The sequence below is a fragment of the Cydia amplana genome, chromosome 1 (assembly GCF_948474715.1).
Source record: "Cydia amplana chromosome 1, ilCydAmpl1.1, whole genome shotgun sequence".
NCBI lineage: Eukaryota > Metazoa > Arthropoda > Insecta > Lepidoptera > Tortricidae > Cydia > Cydia amplana.
The window spans coordinates 2,174,347-2,193,695 of record NC_086069.1 but is presented as its reverse complement, the minus strand read 5'-3'; the positions used below and the strand labels follow the sequence as shown (position 1 = coordinate 2,193,695).

Genomic DNA, 19,349 nt, shown 5'->3' with positions numbered 1-19,349 from the left:
TAGCTTGCCAAGTTAAACGTATGACATTAGGTAACTAAATAAGGATTTATTATGTCTAACCTAACCTAAGATGATAAAAGAGACCAAGGTTCTCAGAAACACATATTAATTAAATATTTTGTATTGTGTAATTAGATTTTGTATCGTATATTTATATAACTTTTTTATAAACATTTAAGTGCTCAACTATACTCAAGAACGATTTAAACGTAGGTATACAATTTTAATGGACATCACATACCTACATATTTTTATTTGTCTCCCTAAAAACTTCGCATGCAGATTTTGCGTTATACTTAATACTTATTCGGTACTCTAAAGAAATAAGAAAAAAAAAACACCCCAACGAGACAAACGAAAGCGAACAACCGTCCACAAATTCCAATATAGGTGACACAACCTTACAAATTCACGTGCGATCTCTATCCGATCTTCCAAAGTCAAGGCTGGATTTATTTCGGCAACAGCAAAGTTAAGTTGGTAATCTAAGCTTTGTAAATGCAGGAATGTGACGGCGTAGGTTAAATGGTGTTGATTGAACAGGGTTGCTGTTCGTCTCGCTTGGCGACCTCGCCGCCTCGGCCGGCAAGTATACTTGAAAATTTCATATTAAAAACAACAATAAGCATGACGACGACTTCTAGGGTATACTTCATAAGGGACAAACGGAACTCTTATAGGATCATTTGTTGATCATTACTCGCTAATTAAGTACTAAGGTGTAAGGCCTGAGTGAACGCTCGAGTTGGGCGTGCAGCGGGGCGGGGCGTGCGGCGTGCATGTTTTTTAAACAAATGCAAACGTATAGTAGCGGCCTTAGTGCACGCTGCTCAAATCACTTGTTAGCCCGACGCCACGCTGCACGCCCCGCCGAACGCTCCGCTTCGAGCGTCCACTCAGGCCTTACACTTAGTCGCGCCTCTAGGTACCAATTGAGCGCACGAAATGTACTTACTTGACGAAAATAGAATCACCGAAATGATACAAAACCCAGTAAAGTTGAAATTGACTGACTAAGAATTATGTCGAATGAATATTAGATCAAAGATTGCAAAGTTCCAATGCGCCTCATTTGTTTTCATTTCTCATGGTCTGAAAGAGAATCATTGTTATTCTAAAAGGTGAGCAGAAAGTTATATGTTTCTGCACTAGAGCATTTAACTTTTTTTTACATTTTTTTAAGATAAACAGTTGAAATTTGGTTTTAAATGGATTTGTTATACCATTTCCATTCTGACTTTCAACCATTCCATAAATAACGATTCTTTTACTTAAATTGTTAATTTGAAAGTACCCTCGAGCAACAGTATAAAATTAATACTCAGTCATGTTTGTTTTTAATCACATGCATTTTACTTTCCTCGTATTCGAGATGAAAAGTAGAGTGTTTAATTCGGGTGAAAGGCATCATTTCAGCCTCGGACTAGTGGCGCTCTCACTGCGTTCGAGCACCAAACTACCTCGGCAATGAGTGCCTTTCACCCCTTGGTTAACAATCTATTATTGTGAGGTTTTAGGCCTAATAAATTATTTGAGGCGATGAGCTTAGTGAACAATAGCAACACATAGGCAGAGGTTTTATGTAGTTGTGTATGCCTGGCGGCGTGGTCTGTACTCGGCGACGCGTACAAGTCTGTCATGTGTCTCTCATCCCTTTGAGCGGTCACCATGAACAGGTGTACGGGATCGGGCCGCAAATACGGGACTGTGGTATTTCGATAGCGTGAATATTACGGTGTCTGTACCTTTTACCTGGATTTTTCGAATTAAAACTGTTGGGTGATCGGTACTAACATTAAAATCTACGGTTTCTAAGCGTGCTGAGCACTCTGAATGTTCTGAAAATGGAGGCGTAGGGTCTCTAATACATGTAGTGCCACAATCAAACCCCTGGCTGTTATCCCTATTCGAGAATCCAATACATGTAGTGCGTAGTGACAAAAAAAACTTCAGTTATACTGTAACATCATTATCGTTAATGTTTTAACCTCATATAAATATTTTTTCGTCATTTTAATTACTTTAAAGGAGTACTTACAATAATAAGTTGCAGAGACGTTTAAAAACGAGTTAACACAATCCTTGGTGTTTTACAGGTCCATACCTACGGTGACCGCTTACTATGAGGTGGACCCTAAAGCACCGACATGGTATAAAAGGTAAACAAGATTTAAATCCAGACTGCTGTGATTCAATGCCTGGAACCGCAAACAAACGAACTACGACATTGCAATGTCAAGATTCATTAGGTACCGTGAACGGGGGTGTGAATCTATCTCATCTATTTAATACTTTTAAACGAACAATTCTTGTTCATTTATTTATATTTCGGGGATCTCGGACGATTTCGATGAAATTTGCTATATGGTTTTGGGGGACGAAAAATCGATTTAGCTAGGTCTTATCTCTGGGAAAACGCGCATTTTTGAGTTTTTATATGTTTTGCGAGCAAAGGTCGGTCACCCAGATATTATGGATATAAACTGGGAATTCAATTTACGTGATAATTACTTAAAAACGACCTACACAAATTGTTTAACGTTAACGTAATTAAAAATAATAGTAGAGTTTAGAAAGTAAAAAAAAAAAAAACAGGTTAAGTAATTACATTCCCGATTTATATCACTATTCACCCCGCCGTCCCTGTTAACCCTGGTTAACAGTACCGTCGTAAATTGACACGCAGTCTTCGTTGGTGTCTGGTTCTATGTCGCAGGGCAGGGAGGGGCTCCGCCCTACCACGGCACGGCCTCCACCTCCACCATGTTATATTAAGACTAACCTGTATAACGGTTTCCCTCCAGAATGCCGGAACCACAGCACCATATACACGCGGTCTTCGTTGGTGTCCGGTTCTATGTCACAGGGCAGGGAGGCGCTCTGCCCCACCACGGCCTCCACCTCCACCATGTTATATTAAGACTAACCTGTATAGAGGCTTCCCTCCAGAATGCCGGAACCACAGCACCATATACACGCGGTCTTCGTTCGTGTCAGGTTCTATGTCGCAGGGCAGGGAGGCGCTCCGCCCCACCACGGCCTCCACCTCCACCGTGGACACTGGAACAAAATCGACTATATTTTAATTAGCTTGCCACTTTGCCAACAAGTACTTTCACACTTTAATGTGGACTCTGGCCATGGATATTTCATTTTGCCTCATCATGGAATTTTTAATAAATATGGGGACACTGAGAAAATTCGTGTTGTCTTTGATGGGAGTGCAAAAATATTTAACATCTTATGGTTAACAACAAGCATGGGTGAACCAATTTTTCGAGATGGTGTTTGGGTGTTTTTATTTATTTATCGTATGGCATTTTACCTATGTTTTTAGTATTAACATGCAAATCATAATAATAACTTAAATTTAGCATTCCGTAAGTATAGTCGATAGCGTCGCTCGTGAGGTCTTGAAATCCATGGGAATCCATACTTGGTTATGGGGCATTAGAAAACCATCTGGTGAACAGTTTGCTTAGGGTATCCGCAGTTGTGTTTCTCAGCGTGTGTGTTTTTTTTTTATATAAAAAGGAAAATGGAATTCACCGCTTCGGGCTAGCTAAAAATCGAAAAATATCTTACGTAGGGGGCATAGCAGCGGTTGATATACAATAGATTTAAAAAATGAGGACTAAGTTTGTATGAAAAGGCGATTTCGCACGGTACCTCCTGTCTCCGCTTTCTTCTTAAAGATCTTGTTTTTTTTCGTTTAACGAGCCAAACGTGCCTAAAGCCTCCCTGAATGCAAACAGCTTGCCAATTAGGGGTCTTTAAAGACTCGGAATTCTGTAAGAGCCCGTGTTGTGAGCTTCTGCCGAATAAACTAGTTCATTACGATAATAGGGACTAATTTCGCTTGTTGGAACTGTTTGAAGGTTTAAATAAAATGTAGTTTTTGTAATAAATTATATTATTTTTGGATAATACCTAAATATGTAATATTACTATGTACGATACGCATGAAATGATGTGTTGATGTTGAAAAATAAAAAGAAAAATATACTCGTAAAGTAAATGTTTACTAGCTATTTACGTTCTATACAAGGCTAACGTGTCGAATGATGATTTCAATGAGAGTTACTCCAACTCGGTTTTGAATAAGGCTCAAGTAAAAAAAATTTTAAGGATTATGTATTTTTATTACTTAAATGTTACATTTTTACTTAAATGTTACATTTTACTTAAATGTTACATTTTACTTAAATGTTACATTTTTAGTGTTCCGTACAAAACTTCGTTCACGGAACACTTATGGTATCACTTCGGTCTTGCAAATCAGTTAAATGCGTTTTTCTCAGAGACCGTTTGACGTAGATACCTAAAATTTGTTTAAATGTATAATTAAACTTACTTCCAAAAAATGTCTAGAAATATTGTACAAACATTTAACGTGACAGCTGATCCATATAAAACGAACTGTCATTGGGACCATCATTGAACGCGCGAGGTATAAAGAAGTAATATTTCCTTTCGATAAAGCTTACAGCGTTTTCACATTGTCTGATTTGATATAATGTCGGATCGAATACAATGAGGCAAAATAAAAATATACCTATATATTTATTTATTTACAGAAGTTACAACATTTTTGTTAAGGACAAAGCTCCACAAAATTACAGTTAAGTTGTTTGTTGTTGAAACGAAAGCTTACCTAATGCAAAAACAAAAAACCGGCCAAGTGCGAGTCGGACTCGCGCACGGAGGGTTCCGCACCATCAACAGGAAATAGAGCAAAACAAGCAAAAAAACCGGCCAAGTGCGAGTCGGACTCGCGCACGGAGGGTCCCGCACCATCAACAAAAAATAAAGAGGAATTTTATTGTATTGTATTGTATTGTATATTTTTAAGTGATAGCTGTTACAAACACTTGTTCGTACAGTCCGTACTGAAATAAGTTAACATACATGAGCCGCGCTGCGCATACGTCTTCAACGAACCGACTCAGATTAATCTTAATTAAGTACAACATTCTATAGAGATTCTCAATTCTCTGATTTATGTCTAAGATCTTAACTAACGCGAATTTCGTCCTTTTGTTCTAGTGGTATAGGAACTAAGGTTTGTTAGTCATGTGCCTCAAAATCATTAATTCCTTGTAGCTGTTCACTTATTCGTGTTTTGACGCGATCTCAAACATTCTAACAGATTTTTTTATTGATGTATGAATTCTCGGGTTTGTTAGTTATGTTCGAAATAATTAATTCCTTGTCGCTATTCATCATCTGACATATGGAAATGGTCAAAAAAACTCTTGAGTAGGCTCAAGGTAGCTCTTTCTTGACAAAGCTATACCTACACAAAAGATCCCGTTGGGGCGAAGTGTATCAGCAACGGCTCCAAAATAAGTTAAACAAACTAGAAAACAAACAATTCGTTTTAGTTAAAAATACAAAATAATCTGATATTTTGCCTTGTTTTGTATGCTTTAAATAAATAAGATTACTTTTATAAAATGGCTTAGCTTTACCTTTTGCATGGCAGAAATAAATATCCGTAGAAACGCTCTTACCAAGCTACATTTCTGATGACTGTACAAGTTTCTTTGCTCTACCATTATTAATATCATAAAAGCTCAATCGTGGAAGCTTTTCCCGAGATATCGAGCTTTAAACCCCTTAAGCTCAGTAACGAGCACCTGTTCAGTTTCGATCTGAAGCCAATAAAAAGATTTAACAGTGTACTGCAAGTTGCAGAAGTAGTGGAGCGGACGAAGCGGTCAAAATTATCTGCACAAGTGCACACGCTCATTACATCTTTACAAGTTTGTTTGATATGTTACTTTGTTGCTAACTGTATTATTCACCACCACACTACTGGACTTATCATTATCATAAAGCGATGGGGCCCGATTCTCAAAAGCTTGTAACTTGTAATACAAGTGGAAGTCCCTTTCTAACAAAAGCTGTCAAAAAGTCACATCCGCTGTATTACAAGTTACAAGCTTTTAAGCCTAGCGGTAAGAGCATACGATTCTCCATCCGGAGGGCGCGGTTCAAAACCAGCCTCGTACCAATGAGTTTTTCGGAACTTATTTATCCACTCACATGATTCCAGCAACTAGAGTTTCAAGATTGCGCACCTCTAAAATGATCGTCGCAACTCGAGTTGCAAAAGGAGTGTATGCGGTTTTTTATTTATTATCTGTGAAGGGCTGCACAGATACGGTATAAACAATTTTTAAAACACAGACTACCAACGTGACAATATTTAAAAAATGTTTCAACCATATAGACACAACCACAGTATTTCTTATCTATTTTACTTTGCAAGTTGTTCAGGAAGTGCGATGTGTAAAAAGTTGCTGCGTGTTTTAAAATGCCTCAAGTATTCAAATTTAGATATTTCTATTAGTAATGTATATTAAACTACTCCGCGTTTATTGGTCTATTAGTTTAAAACTATATTTTAGACCTACTTAATATTGATGACCAAATAATATCACTTCAAAACAATAGTTCTGTAGATTCTTGACGTGTTTCTTATTTGAATGCCCTACATTTCTAAGATTACTAAATATATCTTGAGCAACCAATAGACATTAAATAGTTCGATTATTAAGTTACATTAATAAACCATAGAATGTATTAAATCACTGTGTATTACACAGGATTAGCGATCAAAACATGTGACGGTAAATTGTAAGTACAAACCCGGCAACTGTGGTTGCTTAAAGCATTTCTGCATATCGTAAGGCATGTGGTGTACTAGACGCGTTGCATACGCGTTTTGGGATTTTTTTTACTACTTACTTATAATTTGTATTTACTAATATTTCTTTGCTATTTACATTGAATAAACTAAATAATTATACGATTAAATAAATAATTAATTAGGTATTACAATTTTACAGTTCCTATTTCTGTTGAACATCTGCACCGTGCGCTGTTGTGTCTCCACCCTAAATGGGTAGCCATCTTTATTTTTGAGATGGAAGAAGTCAGTTTACCGGCTTATTTACGTTTGTAATCAGTATAATTTTATGTGTTAATAGTTATTATTGGTTTATTGTGCTTAATATGTTGTGAAGTGTGTATTATGGTGGATGTATTAAACGTGTTAGTGTAGTTATAAGTTAGTTCGGTTGTTGGTGATCGGCAATTATAAAAACACCAAAATTTAGTAGGTACGTAGATACTCTTTTGTTATTTTAAGTTATATAGCTACTATCATCGTTATAATTGCATAAGTTATGCATTTTATTTCAAGATTATTAGTGTCTTAAACTGTTTTTTACTATATTTTAGTACTTCAGTACTTAGTACTTCATAATATATAGTTTCACAGCAGATTGAGCAATTCGAAAGTTTCTTATCGGAATTTGAATTAGTTTTACTCGGCAATTTCATAGGTGAGCTATCAAGATGTTTAGTACCAATTAAAAGCTTATTAAGTCTTCTTTAAATTGAATACAAAAAAAAGATACGTTATCGATTTAGATTTTTAATTAAAAATAGTTTTCTACTATAACGCGGACATTATTTCATTGGGTCAACTTTGTGAATTTTTAATAATTATTTTTATTATAACAGCACAATGCTATAGTAGTAAAATAAATTCTTTGTTTCTTTATCATTAAAAAACCAAAAGAATCGTTGCAAATGCTTTAGCAGAAGTAAAGTTATCGATTTTTGAAAATATCATGACACTGTGCCGTCGTATCTGCGAAATGGCAGAGCAGTTCAGGGCACCTTTTGTTAAAATCGGAATCATGTGAGTGGTTATATACGAAATATCATTTGTTATTTATCAGTCACTTTTCGGTGAAGAAAAACATCGTGAAACAAAACTGCACTGCACTAATCCCAATAAGGCCTAGTTTACTCTCTGGGTTGGAAGACTTGGAAGGTCAGATGGCAGTCGCGTTCGTAAAATGTCGTAATTATTTTTTTAAACGCGTCTACCCGACAGGCTTTTGAAACAATCTATGTAAAAAGGCTGCTGAAGCAATCCTCATTCCATTCCTCTACAAATTGCGTTCCATTACAGAATGTTAGAATTTTTCGAACTACACGCAGATCCAAAACAACTCCAATACATTTCGTTTACAAACAACGATCTAGAAGTGTAATGCAATTTCCAGAAACTTCTAAACCGCAAAAGATTGCAACAAAATCTAGAATTGATTCCTTAAAATCTATTTCAGTCCACCCGTACCCATCGACGCTGTGCAAACTTAATTCTGCACTGGTCGGGGGAAAATAAGTCCTATGTCGTGAGGTATAAAGATTTCAAATGGCGCACTGGTATAGTGGCTCGATATTCCCGCCAATAAAAGAGAGGTTACAGGAATTTGTCCTGGTCGCTACATACAGACTTTGAGAACAATCATGCTCAGATTCTCCTTAAGGGTTCAAGCGTCCCTTGGAGTGACCGGCGTTGGCCCATCGTGTAGAGGAGCCATAAAATCGCATGCGAGTTCGCGCGCCGTCTAATTGAGCCCGAACCTCAATCGCGCACCGGCACCTGAGAGTTTAATGCCATCCATGTAACTTATGGATGGCATTAAACTGTGGACCATTGTTGTAGACCTGGACTACAGTTGGGTTATTTACGGTACCTTATAATATAATCTGTGCCCTAGTAGGTCGAAGATTGTCCATCGCCTCGAGCTATGTGTATAAAGTTATCTCAATCGCGCACCGGCACCTGCGAGCCGATCACCGACCTCAGCCATATCTCACCAGGCCCAAGACTAATGCAACTAACTTATGGACTCATGGACTTAACTATGCTAATGTAACTTATAGATGGAATTAAAATGTGTGGAAAACTAATAAGTTTTGGGGAAAAAAACACATTTTTTAAAGGTTAAAGTTAGTTTGATAGTATATAAAACCAATTTTATCCCTTTAAGCGCACTTGCACCATCCCGCTAACCCCGGGTTAACTAGTTAAACCGTTAACCCAGTGTTGAATTGTACTGGTAACCATGGTAACTCCAGGTTTAACTTGTTAACCCCGGGTTAGTAAGAATTCCCAGCAAGCTCAGCCGAATTTCACCTTCCCATACAAACGGAGTTTCGTTCTCATTTTAAAACTACGCGTTGGATTGTATTGAAACTTTGCACTTATAAAGACGTGAGGTATATCTAGTCCTGTAATTAGTTTATATAGCTCCAGTTTATAAAACAATAGAAATAGAGCAAAAACAAGTTATGTATTGAAAGAAAAAACAAAAAAGAATTTATACAGTCGACGTCAAATATACGTTTACTTATTTCGCCTTATTACAACGGAGTAAGCAAAGCTGCAAAAGTGTCAATGTCAGCATATATTTGACATCGACTGTACTTGAACTGCCTGACACAGACCTCATAAGATAATTAAATGTATTGAAACACACACTAAAATTACCATCAGCTGCTTTCAAAGCGGCCGCATCTCATATAAATGCGTAGTTTCATTTCATAGAACAAAGCTGTACAATACTAGCTTTTCCTGTCATGCTGACGGGCATAATATATTTCCGATACCTATTCTACTCCCGACCTTAGCCTACATTCTCAATGCTGAAATGCTTTCAAATGTAATTATGTTAACTGTGGAAATATCAATAATGAGGCAGTTTTCAGGATAGTTTGTGATGATTTTAAATACCTACAGGCAATGGCGGAATATGATCAGGTATGCCTTGCTTAGTCATATTTCTAGGGCGGGAGATTACTAAAAGCATTCATTTCCGAGTTCCGAGCGCCTAAATCATAATCATAACAATCAATTTTTTTTTATAGGCTATAAGTGTCCTGGGCAAAAGCCCCCTTTCTTCCTCGCCTTGGTCCCATCTTATGCACATTCCCGCCACTCTTTACAATATGTACCTATAAATAGTTTTTTCCGTAGAATTACAGTAGGCACTAGTTTTTACAAAGCAATTGTTACATGCCCTTTGCTTACAACAAGGCCACTAGACTCAGAATTGTATAAAACTGCCCGTAGTACAGTCGCCATTAGATATATCGGAGTGGCCAAGGTGTTCACAATATCTGAACAAGCACTCTAACGCCCTGACAATAGAGGCGTGTTCAGATATTTGTGAGCGCCTTAGCCGCTCCGATATATCTGATGGCGACTGTACCCGTGTTGCTTAAAAACATATAAAGATTTGAATTGAACTTTAAATGGTGTTTCGATTTGCCAGACAGCGGACGGCCCATTAACCTGGCTTCGTTTAATATTCAACCCAAATGCATTCCATTTAAGATTCATAAAGCAGTGGCTTGTATATTTAGTTAGCTTGTTTTACTGTGCGATACTGATGCTGTATTCTGCTTTCAGGAACAATATCTTAAAATAAAACAAGAAGGACATAGGTAACATTAGTAAAAATTATATAGAAAAACATTATGAAATAATCACTACAATAAGCTTCGTCGGCAAGGCCACTACATACTAAGTAGACTGAACTCAAGTGAGCGTAGTAAAGCTTGCTTGTCATCAATATTATTCATTTTTTTATTTTACTTTATAAAGGGTAGGTACATGCAAAATGGTTCAGGTATATTCAAAAATTTAAGTCAGAAACAGCAATAAAGCAAAAATCGTAATCACTTTACAAAATATTACAATGTCACAATAAAACAATAACTAACAGGCATTCAGTTAAAAACTAAAGAACAATAGTCATTAAAATTCAGTTTTATAATTTAAAAGCTAATTAGCTTTTATTTATGAACTTATTAATAATTATTATTTAGTATAGGTATCAGTGTTGAAAAACATAATTGAAATACAAAGTTCTAAGTGTAGATTGAACGTATATTCTCTTAACGCACCAAACACATGTTTATGGCAAGTATTTTTTGATAAATGTGGTTTCTGTTTTCCAAATATACCTACTTCTGTTATATATTTAATAAGTAAATTTCAGTGACACCCAAATCACAATCTATTACTTATTTGATTTGTACACGCCTGCAGTAACGTTTACCAAACTTTTCCCCCTAGTGCACTAGCCGCCAGAAAGGCATTAGCAGTAAATTCAGGCATTTCCTTCGATTCCATGCATATGAGAGCTATTTGGACGATATTGGCGCGAATGCAACGTGATTTGGTAAAACGAGGCATATTTGCTTTTACAGTGAGCGCCATTTTTTGGCATTTGATGAGATATTTGCAAGATACTTCAAAATTTTGGGTCGTTGGGATCTTTATTTGAATGGTATGTTAATAGTAACACACATTTATAGACGGGTCTACCGCGAAATTGATTTGATTACCTTTATTGACCGACGTTTCGACACAGGTTTCACTGGTCGTGGTCGCGGCTAACTGTATGCATGGCTACCATCAGTTTGGCACTGACATTTTAAACGCCATCGAGAACGTAATTTAGTTTCTATACCTACATCTTGCTCGTACTCGCATATTAGTGCGAACGAGATGTAGGTACTTATAGAAAGTAAATTACGTTCTCGATGGCGTTTATGTCAGTTTTGACACTGTCAGTGACTCAGTGTACGGGCTCTGATGTCCCAACAAAATGTGAGTTAATATGTGTTCAAAACGCGAAAGTTTTAAATATGGTATGTTAATATGTTTCTTGATTTCCTGAAGATGGTTGTAGTAAACCGGCCGCACAGGCTTTAGGTTAGTGAACGCTCATGTCGCCTCGGATATGGGTGAATATGGTATCGATGCATTCAGTGTAATGCCCTGAACACAAATATACAGGGTGCTTCCTGTAACAGGAGCAATAAATTAAACTGTAGGCTGTACTCCTCAAGCAACTTTTGAAAATAACTCATGTTTTGATTTTTATTACACTTTAAAGTTTATTCTAAGACGCAATGTATTGCAAATTTTATCATGTTTTAAGCGTGACAAGCAACGTCAATATTTATTTTGTATGAAAAAGAGGAAGTCTAAAGGATTCATAATTTTTAAAAGTTGCTGAACAAATGTTGGTCAGTTTGAGGAGTACAGCCTTTAGTTTAATTTATTGCTCCTGTTACAGGAAGCACCCTGTATGAGATGACAAGCGCGAAAATGGTGGGGGTAGTTGCTGTGCGTAGATACCTACTGTTATGTCAATGTCCAAATTATATTTACAAAAAGTTATAAAACGTCAAATAATCAATCCTAAGTTACAAAAACGTTTCATTGTGTAGTCTATTAATAATATCAAACCGCTAGTAGGTATCGCTGAATCTGTGGGGTCCCTAAGGGCGCAATCAGGAGCTCCTAATCGTCATAGCACGATTAAGGGCAGATAATGGCGGAGCGGCGATAAACGGCAAGAGATTACATCTAATGTAACCACTTTGGAAAACCTTTTAAACTGTTAGTGTGCGGCGGAAAAATTACCTGGTTTGCAATGGAAAAAAGTTATAAAACCGATTTTTTGTTTGAAAAACATAACCTATGTTGGCACTGTAATATCATAGGTGGCTAGATAGGGTAGAGAGTATGCTTATGCATAAAACAAGAACATAAATTATAACAATATTTTTTTGATATTAAGAAAAAGAAAAACCAACTTCAAAACTGATAAAATATTAAGGTCAGTGGGCTCAGCACGGTTCCATTTTTATCCACTATCACTATGCCCGTCACTTTCGCACTTACATACTTGTTAGAACGTGACAGGCATGGTGATAAATGATAAAAATGCGACCGTGCTACTAGGGCAGGTGGGGTAAGGTTAACATATGTACTTTGAATTTGAACTCAAATAATGTTATTATATGTATAAATGTGCTACGAAATGAGAACTGTTGGTATTAGGTATCATCATTTAATTTGCAAGCTTTTACCTGTCTCCTAACAAACTTTATTAATAATTCCAGTTGCATAAATTTCAGACTACTACTATGTAAACGCATTGTGTAGGTACGCTAGTATTAAACTATGTAGTTCCCACAACATTAAACACAATGTATGGAATTTACCACCACGTACCTACGCAAACTTCGTAAAAACACCGTCCAAAAACTCGTTTTTACGATTTTATGCATAAAACAACTCATTTCGTCAAAAAATACGCAATACTCATGAGTCTTGGTCGTGGTCGCCATTTTGTTGAGTCATAAAACGTTACGAGCAGTCGCAAATGACTGCGGCAGCGTGCTCGTAGTGTGCGCGCGCCCTAATGCCCGCGATATGAGTGGCTAGTTGTCAGGTTCATTAACTTGAATAAAGCTGAGTTCGAATTTAAAAAAATAATCTGTACTTACCCTTAGTGCAAATTTCATTCGATAGCGTGACGTGCGTTCGCGTTTGCGTTAAATGTCATTTTGTATGGGGTTTTGAGTTTCCAAAGTTTCCGTTTGGCGCGCTATTCAAAGTTCCATAAAAAAATAGACATAACGCAAACGCGAACGCGAACGCACGTCACGCTATCGAATGAAATTTACACTTAGGGGTTCTGTTTGATCTAATGCTGATATCACTGCCATTCCTCATTCGCATCAATATATATCCTCCTAATTCCACCTACAATTTTTTGTACATATTTATCAATCTATTTTGAACTTTTATTGAGTAATTTAAGATTCCAAATTCAAAAACAAAACAACTGCTTCTTGGTCCCAGGAGGCTGTGTAGCAGGATACGGATTGGCCCAAAAATACGTCGCCAAAGTTTTTTTAAATGTGCAAGTTTGCATTTGTATGTGTGTGTGTGTGTGTGTGTGTGTGTGTGTGTGTGTGTGTGTGTGTGTGTGTGTGGGTGGGTGTGGGTGTGTATTAGAAAATCACATGGATTAAAACGATTTATCAAACACAAACTAAGCTTAAAATACCTGTATTTCTATTTTATACTTCAGACACATTTCTTCAAATAAATTTCAACAAAATAGTGGCAACAAACTTCCAAACCCCATGCTATTCAGCATTTCACATTCCCAGTCACCTCAAACCGATTCCATACCTAATGGTTTCAAATAACAATATGTACAAACGACACCAACGCACGGCAACCCCATACAGCAACCTCCCACGACAGTGCCCTTACCACGAGTTTAACTATCGACTGATGTGCCGTCGAAAAGTTTCCAAAATTTGTACATGTAAAAATGTTGGAATCTGTTAATATTTTTGTATGGGAAAGGGAAAGTTCCCTTTTTCCTTGGGAAATTTTCTTGAAATATCCTATAACTTTTTCTATTTTTTTTAAACTTTCCATTACTTGCACTTTTGTACTATCGACCTACAGGGAAACTAGGCCTTATTGTTACTAGCTTCCTGGCGATATTTTCCTTCACCGATAAGCGATTGGTATAATAATGTATGTAAGTATGATTGTATGTATGTAACTTCCAAGTATTGATAGTTTTTACACCCTGGCGGACGCTGTCTCTGCGTGCATCCCGTGACACGGGCAAGGACAGCATCCGCTCGTTGTACCCCATACATTTCATTAAAGTGTCATAAGGGACTCTATGTGTTGGCTTCGGCTCCACGCACGCCTCCCAAAGGTCCGGAAATTGTTCCGTGATGGGCAAAACATGTACCTATGTAATACAAATTTTCGATAGCAACCTATGGTAAAGGTACAAGGGTTCAGTGTATTCGTATTGACTTATGTAAGTACATAAACATGAATAATTGCGAGGTGTTGGGGTGATGTGGAACAAATCGGAAGTTGGCCCGAATTTCTAGATATAGTTGGTCAAGCAAATCTCGTCAGTAGAAAAAGGCAGCAAATATGAAAACTACGTTTGAATTGATCTAAAATCGCGTGTCATTTATATCTTATCTGTGGAACTGTTTTGTTTACATTTAATCGTTGTTCGATGTACATTGCTGCTTTTTGTTCGTTTCCTAGGGATACCATACTTTAGTTTGTTTTACATTGCTACTGACATATCCAGCTTATCAGACTTTAGTATAGTTTTAGATTGTTATGTTTAGAAAATGTAAAATTAAAGAGGAAATGATCATGCAATCATACAAAATGATGAACGAAACTTTGGAAAATAATGGTGTCTTTAAACGGTCATTGATGATTTTGATAGGGAATGATGATGAGATAGGTGAGCTATTTGACTTATAACATGACGTAAGGCATGTCAAATTATAAGGTAAACAAAACAGCTCACCCTTGCCGACCTCTGAAGTAGTTTTCGGTTCATTATTTAACTGGGTTCTAAAACGGAATTACCCAAAATGCGGTGACCGCGAGTTGTCCGAAAGCCACCTTTATACAAGGCTCGGAACCGGTTTTTTCTTCATACAAAAAATACCGGTATTATTTCGTTCTTTTTCGTTCTTTGGTTTATTATTTCATTTTTAATGGGACAATCTAATAATACGAAGGTGTTACATAAATAAATGATTCATGCCTACGTAAAGAGCATAAAAAAAAAAACTGGGCTATTTTGCCCTGCCTTTATACCATCTGTGGTTCGTCTATTCAATTCGAAGCTAAATAAAGGCTCGAGTGTTTGCACATTAGACGCAATAAAGCTGAACATAGAAACTAATAGAGTTATATGTTGTAATGGGGACGGCGCGGGGACTTAATCGATGTATTAGTGGGCGATGCAATCTTAGATGGGGAGTTTTGGAGGCCAATTCTGTTTAAAAAAAATTATAAGGTTTTCAACTTACTCTGAGACCCGGATCCACATGTTTTATGATTGAATTTCATCCTTGGCGCCTTTTTGACACAGTCCGATCCGATATCGGGTGTAGGATATCGCGCGAGTGACTGAAAACACGTGAGTTTAAACCGTAAAATTAGTTTAAGGCGCGGTGTATAGTATAATGCGCTATTTTGAGACGATATTTACAGACTTTTATAAGGATTTCATGCATTATTTTCTAGTATGTATAACTTCAGTCTTTGAACTACATTTTTGCTTGTCAGAAACAGGAAGGCTCATTATTTTCTCGATAGAATTTTCAATTGAAAACATGCTTAAAATTGTTTTTATATCCTTATTTTAGAAGTACTACGAAGAAAATTAATGTGAAACTTACTTAATTCGATAGCTTTTAAGTAAATCTTAAGTCCACAACATTTACTTAGTTTTAAAACTAATTTCCCCAACTTTTACACATACCGAACTACTAAGGTCTCTGAAGCGTCAAGTTTTGTATTGACGTCATGTTGAATAGCTAAGGTAGGTACGCAAGTTTCTGGTTTCGGCATCTGCTTCGTAAACAAGCTAGTTTGCGAGGAAATCGTATAGTTTCCGTCATCTAATACTACGGCACTGCATTGAAATGTGTTCGCGAAATCATGTTTTGATGATAAACTAACTATACCAGCCCTAGTAGCACGGTCGCATTTTTATCGTTTATCACCATGCCTGTCACGTTCTAACAAGTATGTAAGTGCGAAAGTGACGGGCATAGTGATAGTCGATAAAAATGGAACCGTGCTGAGCCCCCAGGTGTGGCCTGTAACACGAGCAAATATATACCTAATTATAAACATATATTGTACTCCTCAACGATAAAACTTTTGTTTAACAACTTTTAAAATTATGAAGCGTTTAGACTTCCTATTTTTCATTACCTACTCCTCAAACGATAAACTTTTATTTACCAACTTTACCAAAATTATGAATTCTTTTGACTTCCTATTTTTACAAACTAAATATTGTCCTCGTATGTAAGCTAACATCATTGTGATTGGCGTTACTTGTCACGCTTTAAACATAACAATACATTGCGTCTTAGATTAAACTTTGAAGGGCACTAAAAATCAAAACACAAGTTATTTTTAAGAGTTGCTGAACAAGCCTTATAGAGCTTACCGTGGGGTTTGGTCGATTTGTGAAAGATTGTCCTAAAACATTTATTTACTTAATAGCGCAATTACTCTATATCCATTATGGGCATCTAATAATGTCGGTCGCCTGGCCACGCCATACTTTAATTACACCGCATTATTATGACCCACTACTTATAATTGCACCCTTATATACGCCCCCTCTCAGAATAGAAATCTCACTACATATTCCTTAGCTTACATACTTACAGGCATATTCTGATTTCATTAACAAATTAACAGATATCTGGATTAGTTATGGATCTGAGTCGTCAGTGTCAAAAGTGACATATTTCTTTAACCAAAAACGTCATTTTTGACACTGACAGATCCGATCCATAATATATCTAATTCACTGATTTAAACTTTCACGTTTTTTACACATTATTAAATTGTACAACGGGACTTAATCGCGTATCTAAGTTTTAAGGTGGTTCGGTGACCACGTCGTGGGTGGTGGTGGTATCTTCTCCGAGACCACGGGGACAACGCCGTCCTCGAAACGTCGGAGGTAAATCTTAAAACTTGCGATTAAGTCCCGTTGTACAATTTAATAATATCTAATTCAGATCTAACTCGTAACCTGGTATTAAAATCAGAATACGCCTGTTAGTTTTAAACCTGATCCCCCAACTTCATCTAAACAGAACTATGAAACTATTAAGGTATCCTGCTTGAGTTACGCCTCGATGTCTAACATTCCCTGAACCAGCATCAACTTCATAAACATGCAAGTTTCTAAGGAAATTGTATGGTTCCCTTCAGCGAATGCTACGTGATTTAATAAAGTTAGTTAATTTTAGAATCCTAAGACCATATCAAGTGTGGTTTATGTACTAAACAGCAACACTCTTAACTGTACAGTCAGCAGCAGAAGTTGCTAAGCGGGCGTGGTGTTCAAAATTACCTTGACGCGCTCTTATTCTCTTAACAATAAAGTCGCGTCAAGATTATTTAGAACACCTCACCCGCTTAGCAATTATTGCTGCTGACTGTACATCGGTGGACCTTATTACAAAAGGCATAAGGTCCACCGATTGACAGTTAAAAGTATATAAAGTAAACGCTGCATGAGATTAGCTCAGGACCGGGACAAGTGGCATACTAGAAGTGAGGCCTATACTCAGCAGTGGGCGATAAAGGGCTGATATGATGATGATGATGATGAAATTAAACGCACATCATCGTCTCTTAATAAAACGCCATTATACATTTCTTTGTTTTTGGTCCGATTGCGTTAAACATTGATGACTAAGAATTAATTTAGCTTGAAATATCACTACTCAAGCTCTGTTATTATATCCCAGATTCATTTGGCAAATTTACAACCATTTTGTACTAAAATAACAATACATATCAGTTGGACAAATTAGGGCAATCGAATTATCATTTTAGTATGGAGCGTATTAATAATCTTTAATAGAAAAAAAACCACTTCACAAAACAGTTTTATTGGCGTTCCATTAAAATTATTTACGACCATACTCCTTCTCATAACCTAATACAATAAGCCCCAAGATTTATAGTATTGTCGTGGATCACTGACAAGCTTCAAGAAAATCGGTTACGGTGGTACGGTCACGTCATGAGGCGAAGCAAAGAGCTTATGACAGAGCCATCATGGGAATAGAACAACCTAAGAATGGCCCAGGATGCCGACCGACTACCTGGATGGGGATCATTTCCAAAGACATGGAGACGACGGATTCAAAAGCAGAGATGACACAGAAACGCCCAGAGTGGCGTTTACGGACTATATGTCATCTCGTCGTCGTATAGTCGTCTTTTGGGTTGAGGGCGAGTTATAGGAGGGCTAACCCCAAGAGACATGGGAAATAGGCTCGGGAGAAGAAGGAATGGAGGAGTTTGGTCTTCATGAGCAGTTCCATTTCACCTAATAACATCGTATAAGTGCGAATGCTTGGTTTTCAGGTTAAAATAAAACATCTATATTTATTTAGCAGCTTCTAGTACATACATTACGCCAAGTGAAGGCTGTTTAACATTCAGATCCAAGGTATTTCCGAGCTAAAGAAATGCATCCAACGTTTACATAACTTGTACAGACTGCAAAGCAGTTAAATTTAGTCGTATACCTACATTACTAAAAGGTTTTTTTGGCTGTCAATAATACAGTGAGTATATAAGACATTTTATATTGATATATCGCTCGCACTCTTTGGTGCGCGCGAAATGCACTACAACTTACAAGTCGTGACATAAGAAATTTCGCTTAATACACTTACGCGTTGGCCACGACATTGAGACGCGACGCCGCGAGACGCTATACGCTATACCTTTTGAAAAAGTCGCATAACTTCAAAACGTTTAATCTTACGTAAACAATTTCCTGCAATTATGTTACACAAGGAAGGCCGCAAAAATATCTAACACGATCTTATTTGTAGAGCCATAAGAGTGTGTCACTTATTTTTGCGGCCTTCGAAGAGTAACATATTATTGCAGGTGACTGTACGAGTATAATTCTCCGCAATGCGTACACAAAACAAGTCGTATTTTTATGCTGCAACGGAAGTAAATAAGCATATGTCCACCCAGAAGCGAACAGACTACGTAGCTTATAGACGCTTATAGAGTGCCAAAACTGCCACATGTGCGTTTCTGAGTT

At 37.1% G+C, this 19,349-nt stretch overlaps 2 protein-coding genes across 2 annotated transcripts in view; both read right to left on the bottom strand.

Moving 5' to 3' along the window:
• LOC134654848 (hemicentin-2-like) overlaps positions 1-3,079 on the bottom strand; it is a gene marked incomplete at its 5' end in the record, with an annotated part of 86,935 nt that extends 83,856 nt beyond the window's left edge. The window contains one exon of the mRNA XM_063510319.1: positions 2,928-3,079. Coding sequence (XP_063366389.1) covers positions 2,928-3,079 — 152 coding nt within the window. The remainder of the gene's footprint in view (positions 1-2,927) is intronic.
• LOC134657628 (protein krasavietz) overlaps positions 1-19,349 on the bottom strand; it is a 347,985-nt gene that overhangs the window by 70,418 nt on the left and 258,218 nt on the right. The gene's annotated exons all lie outside the window — the stretch shown is intronic.